The sequence below is a fragment of the Salvelinus namaycush genome, chromosome 11, assembly GCF_016432855.1.
Source record: "Salvelinus namaycush isolate Seneca chromosome 11, SaNama_1.0, whole genome shotgun sequence".
Lineage (NCBI taxonomy): Eukaryota > Metazoa > Chordata > Actinopteri > Salmoniformes > Salmonidae > Salvelinus > Salvelinus namaycush.
In genome coordinates this window covers 1,296,339-1,310,742 of record NC_052317.1, presented here as the reverse complement: position 1 = coordinate 1,310,742, position 14,404 = coordinate 1,296,339, and the positions used below count along the sequence as shown (strand labels likewise).

Sequence of the window (14,404 nt, the reverse complement as noted above, 5' to 3'; positions counted from 1 at the left end):
GGGCAAAAGTGTGACACCACTCTGGCCCCCGAGGACTGGAGTTGCCCAGGCCTGGTGTAGATTGATGATTTAAAAAAAATCATCCATTTTAGAATAAGGCTGTAACAAAACGTGGAAAAAGTGAAGGGGTCTGAATCCTTCCCGAATGCACTGAATAGAGACATCCTATGTATTTTAATCAAATCAACTATATGCACTAAGCTTGTCTGATGCGTGGAGTGCAGTGTTTGATGAAATAATTAAAACACACAAATGACTTGAGGGAGTCCAACCACAATTGATTTGATTGTGCCAGGCTTAGAATTGCTGAAGTGTCTTCATTTTTAATTTTTTTTACAGCGAGTGACTAGCACCCATTGTCTCTCTCCGCAGTGACCACCACAGAACATCAACAGTGTTTATCGCGCTGTCTGTGTTGCTGAAGTTGAAACATAATTACAGACATTTCTGACTGAAAAATTCTGTTACCGAAATCCTTAATTTGTTTAGGGAAAACATTCCCTATTCCCTCAACCCTTCCTTTCTTTACGTGACATGTATAAATGCAAAATGGATGCAGAGGACGTGACAAACTAGACACAGGGAATGTTTACTGGTTGCTCAGGAGATAATGGGGAAGTCAGATGTGTGGAATAAATTTGACTAGTTGTGGGAAATCATGAAGATCAAGAAAAAGGTAAGGAGCAAATGCTGCATGCATATTATGTGTGCAAAACAGGTGTAGTTAGATTACAATATAATTTCTCTGACCATTTGGAACAATGTAAACAGGAAAGAAATTATTAGCGTACCAGAGTTTGTTGTAAAGCCTTTATTACAGCAAAGATTATTTTGTGAATGCAATTTCCGAAATGGAACTGTTTATATCTTTTTTACGCAAATTATTCAGGGTTTGCTTTATTTTAAAACTAAATGCTTGATTGCATTTCAAATCATGAATGACTCATCTGCTGTGTGATGACATGAATGTATTAATGACTGACTGATACAGTAGTCTATATAAGTATTGAAATATAGGCCTAAGTAAGCTACGGTTTTAAGACTAAATAGGATGCGCTCTTAAAATGTCCGCATACTTCCAAGCCGAAAGAGTTTGGAAGAGTTTGTGCACATATAACGACAACAATTTGTGAAGTAGACTATAGAGATGGCAAGGTCTTTGCCTGGAGAAAACCAACGCGCAAGAATTCAGAATCACATCCGCAAAGGAGGAAGAGTAGATCTTTTTTCAACTTTACGAGCAGTGACAATGAGGATCACCCCAGACACTCAGAGGCCAGCTCCTCCCAAGATTTTTTAGAAGAAGAGGAGTCACGCAGAAGAGGAGTCACGCAGGATCCTAAACAAGACAAGGAGAGGACGCGGAAGAGGCCAACACGGAGGGGGAGGAAGAAATCAAGACTATCCAACCACACGGAGCAGGACCAGAACAAGGCTGTGATCAACATTTCTGGAGAACCCCTTTCTGATGATTGTGTACGGGTCTTGTCTAAAGGACTGTCCTTTGCCCCCACATACTCAACTAATGAATTCAATACAAAGATTGAACTATTTAGTTTCTACATCTGAAGGCCTGGTACAAGCAAAACATCCAGTATCTCAGGTCAGGCAGTTTCTGTGCCCTCAAACACATTTTAAGCACAAGTCCACCTTTTGTCCCATCGTCCAGAATGCCACACTAAATACATTTGCCAAGAAGGTGAATTTTGATGTGGAGAATCTGTTTAAGGGTAAAATTGACTCCATCCAAACACGACGTAATCTTTCTAAGACAGAGAGGGATGCAGTTCAATCAGTCAAAAAATGAACAGATTGTGGTTAAAAAAGCAGACAAAGGTGGCGCTACAGTAGTGTGGAGTAAAGACAAATATGTGACAGAAGCCTACCGTCAATTAGACAATGAATTCTACCAATCGCTTACCTTCAACCCTACAGAGGACCTAAAAACTGAATTGAAAGGGATCCTGACAGAAGCGAAGGAGAACGGCTACATTTCAGACTGAGTCTGCGTATGGCTTCTTTTTATCTTCTTCCAAAAGTCCACAAGAATCTTTAAAATCCCCCAGGCAGACCAGTCATTAGTGGTAATGAAAGTCTGACAGAACCCATCTCTAAGTACATTGATTACTTTATTAAGCCTTTTCTGACGTCACTCCCAGCCTATCTTCAAGATACCACAGATGTGTTGAACAAAATTAAGGAATTTAACAATATAGGTACAGCTTCCTTTTTAGTCACCGTGGATGTATATAGTCTCTATACACTACCATTGAACATGAACAAGGATTGGCAGATATGCACCATTTCTTGAGTACCCAGCCTGAAACTGAGATGCCTCCTACAGAATTAATTGTCTCACTGACTGAATGGACTCTTAAATCATAACATCTTTATCTTTCAGGACCGTATTTTTAAACAGCTCAAAGGATGAGCCATAGGAGCTTGCTACAGCCCTTCCTATGCTGGTTTGTACTTGGGTAAATGGGAAAATGACTTCATTTTGGATCCTTCTAATAATCATTTCTTTGACCGGATTATATGGTGGGGACGCTATATTGATGATGTTTGCCTGTTTTGGTCCGGCTCAGAAGATGAACTTATTTCCTTCCACCAATACCTTAAAAGCATTAACCCTAACATCAAACGAACTATAACTACAAACCATTTTTTGGACCTCGACATCAGTAAAAATGACAAAGGTTGTTTGCACACATCAATCTTTAGGAAGCCTACAGATGGGAATACCATTCTGAGGGCAGACAGCTTTCACCCCAAAAGGCTAAAAGAAAACATTCCATATGGCCAATTCCAAAGAGTCCGCAGAATTTGCAATCAGGAAACAGACTACAGTGTCAAATCTGCTAAATTGGAGAATCGCTTCTTGAATCGGGGCTACAGCGTTCAAGTCCTCAAAGATGCAGGTATAAGGGCTGGATTACTTGACAGAGAGAACTTGTTGCGAAGGGGAGTGCCTCGTGATACATCGGAGAGTGTGTATTTTGTTACAAAATACAGCACTGAAGCAGAGAACATTAAAAGAATCATTAAAAATAATTGGGGAAGGCCACTAAGTACCCTGGTTTAAATGAAGATATGGATTTCTTTGCTGTCATCTAGTGGACATTTTGCTCAATTGCCCTCAGCTAAGTTTAGACTTGTTGTTCATGTTTGCTGTGTTCTAGTGTACTATGGAATATATTGCTTTCTTATTCTTGACACTTCTAACCAGTCATATTTAAGGTTAGAACTACCTTTCTAGGTGTTCTGATACTTCTAGCTTGGAGTTGAATTTTTTGATAACATAACTACAGTATTTCACTTTTTAATATGTATAGTATTGTTTAGTAGATGTGTCCAATCAATTTTGTAACCACTCCCTCTTCAAATTAAGGCTAATTGGAAAAGCTGTTCAAAAGAGGATATTGTATTATTTCTTTGTACTCCCTGACGAAGGCCATGCAGCCGAAACACGTCGGATTTTTAAAACTTTGTTTCTATTCAACAAATAGATAGATAGATAAAGGCATTTTAATTAATTATATGAAGAGTGCCTTGGTCATCCTATCTTTTTGTGGTGTTTTGTTCGTTTTTTTCCGGTTGTTCGGACACACAACATTTTTTCTCAGGCAAGCCGAAGTCGGTAGCCGAAGTCGGTAGCCGAAGTCGGTAGCCGAAGTCGGTAGCCGAAGTCGATAGCCGAAGTCGATAGCCGAAGTCTACGCCCCTTTGTCTGTGATTGGTCAACAGTAGGGATTCTTCAGTAAAGTCTGTTGTCATTCAACAAGAGAAGATTCATTTTCATGCATATTTTTTCATTTAGAAATACTGCACCAAACATCTTAGTTATATGTAAAATTGTGCAACTAAGATCTCCTCTGCAAAAACATCAATTTATGACAATAATCTGTCTCAAAATGGACAAACAGTAATATTTCCACTTTTTTTAGGCGAGCACACGCGTTCAGTTCGCCAAGCTGACTTCGACTAGCCGCCAGCCGAACTGAAGTATGCTGACGCCTTTAGGCCTACAGCTCGATGGTGGTTATACAAGGCCGCTATACTATGCCTACTAATGCTAATGACATTACAATAATAGTAATAATAACAATAAGGATCAAGAAAAACAAAGGCTATATTATTTTTCGGACAATATGGAACAGTGTGAATAAATTATAAATAATACTAAAGAGGCTGTTCAAACAACAACAAAAAAGTGTAAAGCAAAGATTAAAAACAGACGAATTTGTGAAATTGTTTATCCGACATGTGGTTGCGTGAGGCTTGGTGCTAACGGAATCAGTAGGCTATTAAACACTTATTTCTGTAGATACAGTATATATAGATGATTTATAAAGCCAGGCACATTTAACAATTAGGCTATCGATTACAGACCCAATTAAGTTGGGGATTTCTCTTTCCTCACTTTTCTTAGACAATTAAGGCAGGGGCTGTTTTCTCATCTCCCAACTCCGCTGCTACCTCTACCGCATTGTTCTCAACACCAATATGCTGGTTAACTTCGCTATTATGCACATAGCAACATGGTCTAGGAAGGGGCGTCAATTCAACAGCGCACTGATGCGTTTCAGAACCGCGGACAGAGACCGCTATCCGACGGGGAGAAAAGCGCAATTGTTATAAAACAATATAATTTGTATTGGAGTTGCACCATTGTTCTTACATAACCATATACAATTTGAGTAGCAAATGTCCTAGAGTGGACTGTGCCATCCCCACGGCCCCTACAATGGATTAATCCACTCAGACAGGCGCGAATCAGATAGAGCCTTGTACACCATGCTAAAGAAATCTCGGTCGACCAACAGCCAATCGACCAAACAATCGACCAGTCAGCTAAATGGGGTAAGCCCTACTGCCTATACAGTGAAAGGGGAAACACTGTACTCAATCTAGGGGAGCCAGTGGCCTTGTTGGTGTACCTGAGAGGCTCGAAGACCAGACAGAGGTGCTGCTTGTGGTAGAAGTGTCGGTAGAGCCGCAGACAGTGGAACTTGTCGTCCGGATCAGCATTGTTGAGCTTCTTAAGGAACTGCAGCTCCTTCAGCCCAGTCTTCTGCCTGTTAGGACAGAGAGATCACTGGGATGAGTCTCAAGTTATGGACACACGGGCATCCCAGTAGGACAGGTCCACCTGGAGAGCTACTGGGTGTACTGGGGAGTATTCATTAGTCTGTTGCAAAACATTTAGCAACGGAAACCGTTTCCCTGAAACCGTTTACCATTTACTCTAGGAACCAAACAGAAGCAAACGGAACCAAATGGGGAGAGACATACTATAATTTGTCCAATAGAAACGTTTTCGTTGGAAAACATTTCCCATTTGGAGTAAACGGTTTCCGTTGCGAAACATTTTGCAACATATTAAATGTTTTGCAATGGAATCAGACTAATGAATACACAGTCTTTTGATCCAGCCCTGCTCTGACACACCCGATTCAGCTAAGGAAGTAGAGGTTAGTGGAATCCGGTGTGTTAGAGCCTGGATAGAACAAAAGCCTACACACCCATCCCTCCAGGAGGAAGGTGGCTACCCATGTCAAAATATGAAATACAAGCCTCTTCCATGTAACAAAGGCATAATGATGAGGGAAAGTTCACATTATGAGTTTGATGAGTTGTGTTCAGTGGCGCACACCGAGCAAAACTTTTTGCAACAGGCAAGTTCAGGTAATATCTCCCCTGTTTCCCTCCATTTAGCTGCTGAACAGGGCCCAGGACTAACTATTGGTAGACTGACACTCACATGAGCTCGTTGTTCCGAATGATCTTGATGGCCACCTCACGGCTGGCGCGGGCCACGTCTCGGGCGCGGATGACGTTGCTGAACACCCCCTGGCCCGTGTAGCCGTACACGCTGTACCGCTTGTCCAGTATCTCCCCGATATTGAGTCCTGTCAAATATCAAAAGACAGAATATATTAGCTGGTTATGAATAGGGAACTTTCTCTTCTAACAATTTTGATGGATAATGTAGATAAAAATGCAAAATTGTGCACAAACGTATCGACATACAACAGAATAGATCTAACCAAAACACTTCACTGCGTGATTAATGAACTAACAATCTAACAAACAAATGAAGGAACTTTATGCCACATGGACTTACGGTAGTATCCCTCTGCGTCTGTCCAGTTGTCTCGGAGATTGGGGTTCTCCTTAAAGTCCTTCCCGATGCCTGCTGCTCGAAGCCTTGCACTCTGCAGTGAGCACAAATCACTTAGTAAAAAAAATATGGTTTTTCAACAACAACAAAAAAAAAATATATATATCCTTTCAAGTAATAAGTTATTATTAAGTGTGCTTGATTGAGCTTGCCTGGCGCAATGGAACCAATTGAATAGTCTCAAAAGCGTAAATAACGTCCATCTGGCGCCACAAGCAGGCTCAATCAAACACTCATAGAATAATAATAATATTCTATACTGAACAAAAATATAAAACGCAACATGCAACGATTTCAACATTTTTATTGAGTTACAGTTCATAAAAGGAAATCAGTCAATTGAAATGAATTAGTGGAAATCTATGGATTTCACATGACTAGGCAGGGAGTGCAGCCATGGGTGGGCCTTGGAGTTCAATAGGCCCACCCACTTGTCAGCCAGGCCCACCCACTGGAGAGCCAGGTCCAGCCAATCAGAATGAGTTTTTCCCCACAAAAGGGCTTTATTACAGACACAAATAGTCCTCAGCACCACCCCCACCCCGCCTCAGACGATCCCGCAGGTGAAATAACCGGATGTGAAGGTCCTGGGCTGGCGTGGTTACACGCGGTCTGTGGTTGTGAGGCCGGTTGGACGTACTGCCAAATTCTCTAAAACGGCGTTGGAGGCAGCTTATATTAGAGAAATTAACATTCAATTCTCTGGCAACAGCTCGTGGACATTCCTGTAGTCAGCATGCCAATTGCATGTTCACTCAAAACTTGAGACATCTGTGACAAAATTGCACATTTTAGAGTGGCCTTTTATTGTCCCCAGCACAAGGTGCACCTCTGTAATGATCATGCCATTTAATCAGTGTCTTGATATGCCTCACCTGTCAGGTGGATGGATTATCTTGGCAAATGAGAAATGCTCACTAACAGGGATGTAAATTAATTTGTGCACAGAAATTGAGAGCAAGAAACATTTTGTGCGTATGGAAAATGTCAGGGATTTTTATTTCAGCTCATGAAACATGGGATCAACACTTGCATTTCTGTTTTTGTTCAGTGTAATACTAGTTGAACCCAGGTCTGACTGTCAGGCTGCAATACAAAACCTATTCAACCACAGTTGAGGTGGTATTCTGACTTGAGATCAATGTGCAAGTTCCCCACTGACCTCAGTTAATGATTTACGTGAAAGCCAGACTGAATCGAACTAGCAGTTCTCACAGAAATGTCACCAGAGAAAACGCGGTGGCCCAGTTTACAGTTACCACTGACAGAAGCTTGTTTGGACAGTAATACAAAGGGGACCCGGGCACCACACTGCAACTATCTGCCGAAATCCTATTCCACAGACAAGTTAATTTAAAAAGTTGAAGGCTCGTACACATCATGGTGGTCAGAATCTGAATGGAATCATAGCAACTGGAGGAGTACTCACATCGTAGGCGGCGAACATGTCATCTGATTCGGTGAACATATCAGGGGCGGATGTTTTTTTTGGGTTGGTTCCTTCTAAGAAAGAAAGGGAGTACAGTTATAAGCACTGTTAAACTGTAAAAGCATTTTGTGAATACTGCTGATGTCAAAAGGCCATACATTTGATTTATAAATAAGAATTCATAGTGTATATTAGGATATGACATAATGAACTTTGGAACTACATTTGTAACTAGACCACCATCAATTGTAATAATGACAATTACAACAATACTGAATGAACAATGAACACTTATTTTAACTTAATATAAAACATCAATAAAATCAATTTAGTCTCAAATAAATAATGAAACATGTTCAATTTGGTTTAAATAATACAAAAACAAAGTGTTGGAGAAGAAAGTAAAAGTGCAATATGTGCCATGTAAAAAAGCTAACGTTTAAGTTCCTTGCTCAGAATATGAGAACATATGTAAGCTGGTGGTTCCTTTTAACATGAGTCTTCAATATTCCCAGGTAAGAAGTTTTAGGTTGTAGTTATTACAGGACTATTTCTCTCTATACCATTTGTATTTCATATACCTTTGAATATTGGATGTTCTAATAGGTACTTTAGTATTGCCAGCCTAATCTCAGGAGTTGATAGGCTTGAAGTTAAACAGCGCAATGCTTGAAGAATTGCGAAGAGCTGCTGGCAAACACAGTAAAGTGCTGTTTGAGTGATTGCTTACGAGCCTGCTGCTGCCTACCGCCACTCAGTCAGACTGCTCTATCAAATCATAGACTTAATTATAATATAATAACACACAGACATACGAGCCTTAGGTCATTAATATGGTCAAATCCGGAAACTATAATTTTGAAAACAAAACGTTTATTCTTTCAGTGAAATACGGAACCGTTCCGTATTTTATCTAACGGGTGGCATCCATAAGTCTAAATATTGCTGTTACATTGCACAACCTTCAATGTTATGTCATAATTATGTAAAATCCTGGCAAATTAGTTCGCAACGAGCCAGGCGGCCCAAACTGTTGCATATACCGTGACTGCGTGCAACGAAGGCAAGAGAAGTGACACAATTTCCCTAGTTTAATATTGCCTGCTAACATGAATTTATTTTAACTAAATATGCAGGTTTAAAAAAATATACTTCTGTGTATTGATTTTAAGAAAGGCATTGATGTTTATAGTTAGGTACACATTGGTGCAACGACAGTGCTTTTTTCACAAATGCGCTTGTTAAATCACCCGTTTGGCAAATGAGGCTGTGATTCAATGATAAATTAACAGTTACCACATCGATTATATGCAACGCAGGACAAGCTAGATAAACTAGTAATATCATCAACCATGTGTAGTGATTATGTTAAGATTGATTGTTTTTTATAAGATACGTTTAATGCTAGCTTAGCACCTTACCGTGGCTCCTTGCTGCACTCGCATAACAGGTAGTCAGCCTGCCACGCAGTCTCCTCGTGGAGTGCAATGTAATTACCGATTGTTATGAAAACTTGAAAATCGTCCCTTAATTAATCGGACATTCCGATTAAATCGGTCGACCTCTAGTTTCTATCCCCACTACTGATTCATGTACCAGCATGAGCTTCTATCAGCATGACACAAAAACACCCACACGCACCTGGGTCAAATGCATATGTCAAATACTTTCAATACATACTTCATGGTGTTTGTACTGAGCAAACTAAATCAAATGTGGCTCAAGTATCTGAAAGTATTTCATATGTCTTAGTTTGTCACAGGTTTGGTGAACACATACACACCAGTGTACCGTCTTTCTCCTGTTCGATGAGGTTGTGCTTGGCCTTGATGTTCTCTTCGAAGGTGTCCACGTTTTCCCGCTCATACTCTTTGACGTCGGCCGCCACGCGCTCCAAAATGTCGTCTGGCGACGGTGAGCGGCTGCGCGGGCTGCTCTGGGGGCTGCCGGGCTCCGATGGTGCCGACATGTTACTACCCTCGTTCCCTCCCTTGTACTTCTGTTCACGGGAACACAGATAGACACACAATGTAAGCATGAATACCAAGCACAGGCACGCCAACATGTACACACATGATGAACTAACAATCAAACACCTGTGTGTGCCATGTGGGCATGCAGTGGATGACAATAACCAATAATACAGGGTAAATGGCATATCATGACATTAAATGGCTGTTTAAGGTTTAAAGTAATGTCAGTGCATCGAGGATGATATTATTGAGGTCTTATCATCCACCTGGACAATGGCCAGGCGCTGTAGCCTCCTCTGTTCAATGAGAGCCTCCTCGTCCTCCTCATCCACATCGTAATCTTCCAGCCTGGACAGGAAACACCACGTCAACTCTCGACGAACACATACAATGTGATCATCCTCCCCACACTCATGAACAAAAGCTTATACTACAAAAAGCCTGCCCTAAAACAAAAATGGTGTGGTTTAACGAGACTGAAATTGATTAATGTTGAATCATGTGTATGAACCATACAGTCAACACTTAAGACAAAATCTGAGGTAAGCAATACCCTATTAAAGTGATCTGTCATTTTCCTGTTTTTGAACATTTGTAGGCTTTTTGAAGGGTTTAAGGCAAAACTTATAAAAGGCATCTGGCAGAAGTAAATGTATCCACAAACACAAATATAATTGTATACATACACACCTTAAATGACTACGTTTCCACAAATGTTATGATATAATCGTTAAGCCCATTCAAAGGATTAGGGGACATGATGCAGAGGTATGACTTTCATGGAGTATAAGCAACTAAAATTCCTTAGTGCACTGCCTACACTTCATCTTCAGAGTCCTCCTTGTCGGCCCTCATTCCCTCCGAGAGGCTGCCCTTGAACTTGTCCTCTCTGTCCCGGCTCCATCTCCTCTCCTGGGATCTGGAACGCCACCGCAGCCTCCGTCCCAACCGATCCAACGACCTATGGAGAAGAACGAAGAAAAAGCCTGAGCATCTTACAGGTGCAATATGGAAGACATCCTGCTGTTCAATGGTCATTTATATTAATGATATAGCTATTACCATTGAATCTTGAAGAATAACAAAAACACCTTATAATCGAAATCTCATAACCCAAAACTTGTGAGTTGCAATTCTCTCCATTATAAAAATCTTTATTGTATTTAAATATTAATATAAAGAATGAAGTTTCAGTCTAAGCAGACCTTCATTGCACAGAGAATAGGACTAGTGACCTACAGTGCCTTCAGAAAGTATTCAGACCCCTTGACATTTCCATATTGTTACGTTACAGCCTTATTCTAAAATAGATTCAATTACATTTTTTCCTCATCGATCTACACACAATACCCCATAATGACAAAGCAAAAACAGGTTTTTAGAAATGTTTGCTAATTTATAAAAAATTGACATATCACACTTACACACATTGGTTGCTCCACTAAAAGTTTTGCGATTATGCTGCGGTACTTAGATGTAATTTGTGGTTTAGTACGGTACCCTGCGTCACCACTTCATTGCTCCAGACCAGCGCAAGGGGGAGTTAGAGCACTGATTATGCTTTTGGGTCCTACTGTGACTAAGTGACAATGAATGGGTGACATAAACCTAAATAGAAACTGATAATTGTGTAACTTTAGTATTACTTACTAAAACTGTTTTTACACTAAGGTTTTTATTATTTTATAAGGATTATTTTGCTCTTACTGTAGTAGTGTAGCCCACTCCCGACCAGTCACATTGTATAGCGCCTGAGTGGCGCAACGGTCTAAGACACTGCTACAGATACTGGTTCAATACCCGTGCTAACCTCGACTGGGAGACCCATAAGATGACTGTAGGTTTTTTAGTTTCTCTCCCTCTAAAAACAGAAATAAATCATTCTAAATAACAAACTGGCTTTATTTACAAATTGGTAACAATGGCTCACCCCATGTTCAAGAATGGCCTTTTTCTGGCTCATTTTACATTATTTGAAAACGAAATCTCCAAATTATTATATATATATTTTTAAACAAAACGATTATTATTATTAATTTTGAATTATATAAAAGCCCCTTGGATATTCTCACAGATATATTATTAACCCTGTTATTAGCAGAACAATATATTGATCATATGTCATGTCTCCCGAGTGGCGCACAATGGGATTGCCTTGCAGTTCTCCAGCTGTAACCACTGAAAGCGTGCGAGGTTCAAGGCACGAGGGTAGGGGGCACGGGATGGGCCGCAGATCCGCACACAGAAGACGGACCTAGCCCATGGGGAAGGGAGAGGTGGGTGGACCCCACCCTGGGTAGTACAGAACAACACTTTAAGGGGCATTGCACTAATAATGGCACTGACTAGGGAAACGTTCCCGCTGTTCTTAGTACCAGTCTGCACGTTCAAACTAAAAACTATGCAACTAATAATAGCATCTTTTCTTTAATAAAATAAAAATACTATTTCAAAATGCCGATGTTTATTTAGTTATGGATCCATAACAAATCAATATGGGAATAAATATCACTGAATTACAGAAATATCCTCCAATCCTCTATATGTGATTATTGGCGGAGAGTCACGTCACATTTTCAGAAATACTGTAGGCGACATGAGTCTCACTAGTGTTGAGTAATGTTCTGTTAAAAGTGGTTTAGGTCTATTTATTTAAAGAGCATATTGAAGTTAGAAGCAATAGGATTTGAAGCAATAGCCTACAACTATTTTAGCACCGTTTCACGCTGCTCTGAGACAAGCATGGGGACTGGTCTTGATAAACCAATGAGATTTTTATTTTCACTGAAGCTCCATTTGGGAAGGCAAGTCCGTTAAGAACAAATTCTTATTTACAAAGGACAGCCTACTCCTTCCTCCCCGTCAGAAAATTGAACCAGTCTCCCGCACGACACGGGGATTCTTTAGCAAAATAACCAAGTACTGTAGCCTACTCACGACCGTCACGTTGTATAGTGACATATTTGCCGTTCCATCCTAACGGAAATCCAGAGAAATTTGAGTTTCTTGGAATAGAAACACCATAATATTAAGCAAATTAATTAAGCAACATTTCTTAAAATCAGTCCCATATACTGTGTTCTTACAAAAAAAGGTTTGACATTTTCTAGTACAGCCACTATTGAAGGCTATCAATTGCTTCTTAATGGTTAACCAGACGCCCTCTGGTGGTCAAACTACCACTAATGGTACCAGTGGTTGGCACTTAAATAACGTGCCATAGAATTCTGCAGCATCACGCAAGCTGTGCTGCAACTTTTAAAGGACGAACCACTGTGGAAAGAAAAAGTATGTGAACCCCTAGGCTAATTACTTCTCCAAAAGCTAATCGGAGTCAGGAGTCAGCTAACTTGCAGTCTAATCAATGAGACGAGATTTAAGATGTTGGTGAGAGCTGCCTTGCCCAATAAAAAAACTCACAAAATGTGAGTTTGCTATTCACAAGAAGCAATTTCTGATGTGAACTACGGCTTGAACAAAAGAGATCTCAGAAGACCTAAGATCAAGAATTGTTGACTTGCATAAAGCTGGAAAGGGTTACAAAAGTATCTCTAAAAGCCTTGATGTTCATCAGTCCATGGTAAGACAAATTGGTCTATAAATGGATTAAGTTCAGCACTGTTGTTACTCTCCCAAGGAGTGGCCATCCTGGAAAGGTGACTGCAAGAGCACAGCGCAGAATGCTAAATGAGGTGAAGAAGAATCCTAGTGTCAGCTAAACACTTACGGAAATCTCTGGAACATGCTAACATCTCTGTTGACGAGTCTACGATACGTAAAACACTAAACAAGAACGGTGTTCATGGAAGAAGCCACTGCTGTCCAAAAAAACCATTGCTGCACGTCTGAAGTTTGCAAAAGTTCACCTGGATAGTGCTACTAGCAAAATATGTGGACAGACTAAACTAAAGTTGAGTTGTTTGGAAGGAAGGAACATACAACACTATATGTGGAGAAAAAAAGGCACAGCACACCAACATCAAAACCTCATCCCACCTGTAAAGTATGGTGGAGGGAGCATTGTGGTTTGGGGCTGCTTTGCTGCCTCATAGCAAGCTGTCCAGGCTCTCAGACAGAAAAATGAATTTCCAAGTTTCTCAAGACATTTTGCAGGAGAATATAAGGCTATCTGTCCGCCAATTGAAGCTCAATAGAAGTTTGGTGATGCAACAGGACAAACACCCAAAACACAGAAGTCAATCAACAACAGAATGGCTTCAACAGAAGAAAATACGCCTTCTGGAGTGTCCTAGTCCTGACCTCAACCCAATTGGGGTGCTGTGGCATGACCTCAAGAGAGCAGTTCACACCAGACATCCCAAGAATATTGCTGAACTGAAACAGTTTTGTAAAGTGAAATGGTCCAAAATTCCTCCTGACCGTTGTGCAGGTCTGATCTGCAACTACAGAAGACGTTTGGTTGAGGATATTGCTGCCAAAGGAGGGTCAACCAGTTACACATACCTTTTCCAACCTGCACTGTGAATGTTTACACGCTGAGTTCAATAAAGACATGAAAACATATAATTGTTTGGGTTTAATTAGTTTAAGCAGACCAATTTATGCAGAAATCCAGGTATTTCCAAAGGGTTCACATACTTTTCTTGCCACTAAGTATTCAGATGCTTTACTCAGTACTTTGTTGAAGCACCTTTGGCAGTGATTACAGCCTCAAGTCTTGGGTATGAAGCTTCGCACACCTGTATTTGGGGAGTTTCTCCCATTCTTCTCTGCAGATCCTCTCAAGCTCTGTCAGGTTGGATGGGGAGCGTTGCTGTACAGGTATTTTCAGGTCTCTCCAGAGATGTTAGATCGGGT

At 40.6% G+C, this 14,404-nt stretch overlaps 1 protein-coding gene across 2 annotated transcripts in view; it reads right to left on the bottom strand.

The window, feature by feature from the left end:
- LOC120055700 (serine/threonine-protein kinase PRP4 homolog) overlaps positions 1-14,404 on the bottom strand; it is a 30,377-nt gene that overhangs the window by 12,227 nt on the left and 3,746 nt on the right. For both annotated transcript variants that reach the window (XM_039003603.1, XM_039003604.1), the window contains exons 4-10: positions 10,407-10,547; positions 9,853-9,934; positions 9,405-9,612; positions 7,614-7,687; positions 6,128-6,218; positions 5,765-5,912; positions 4,941-5,078 (exon numbers count right to left, since the gene is read on the bottom strand). In XM_039003603.1, the coding sequence (XP_038859531.1) occupies positions 4,941-5,078; positions 5,765-5,912; positions 6,128-6,218; positions 7,614-7,687; positions 9,405-9,612; positions 9,853-9,934; positions 10,407-10,547 (882 nt within the window). The remainder of the gene's footprint in view (positions 1-4,940; positions 5,079-5,764; positions 5,913-6,127; positions 6,219-7,613; positions 7,688-9,404; positions 9,613-9,852; positions 9,935-10,406; positions 10,548-14,404) is intronic.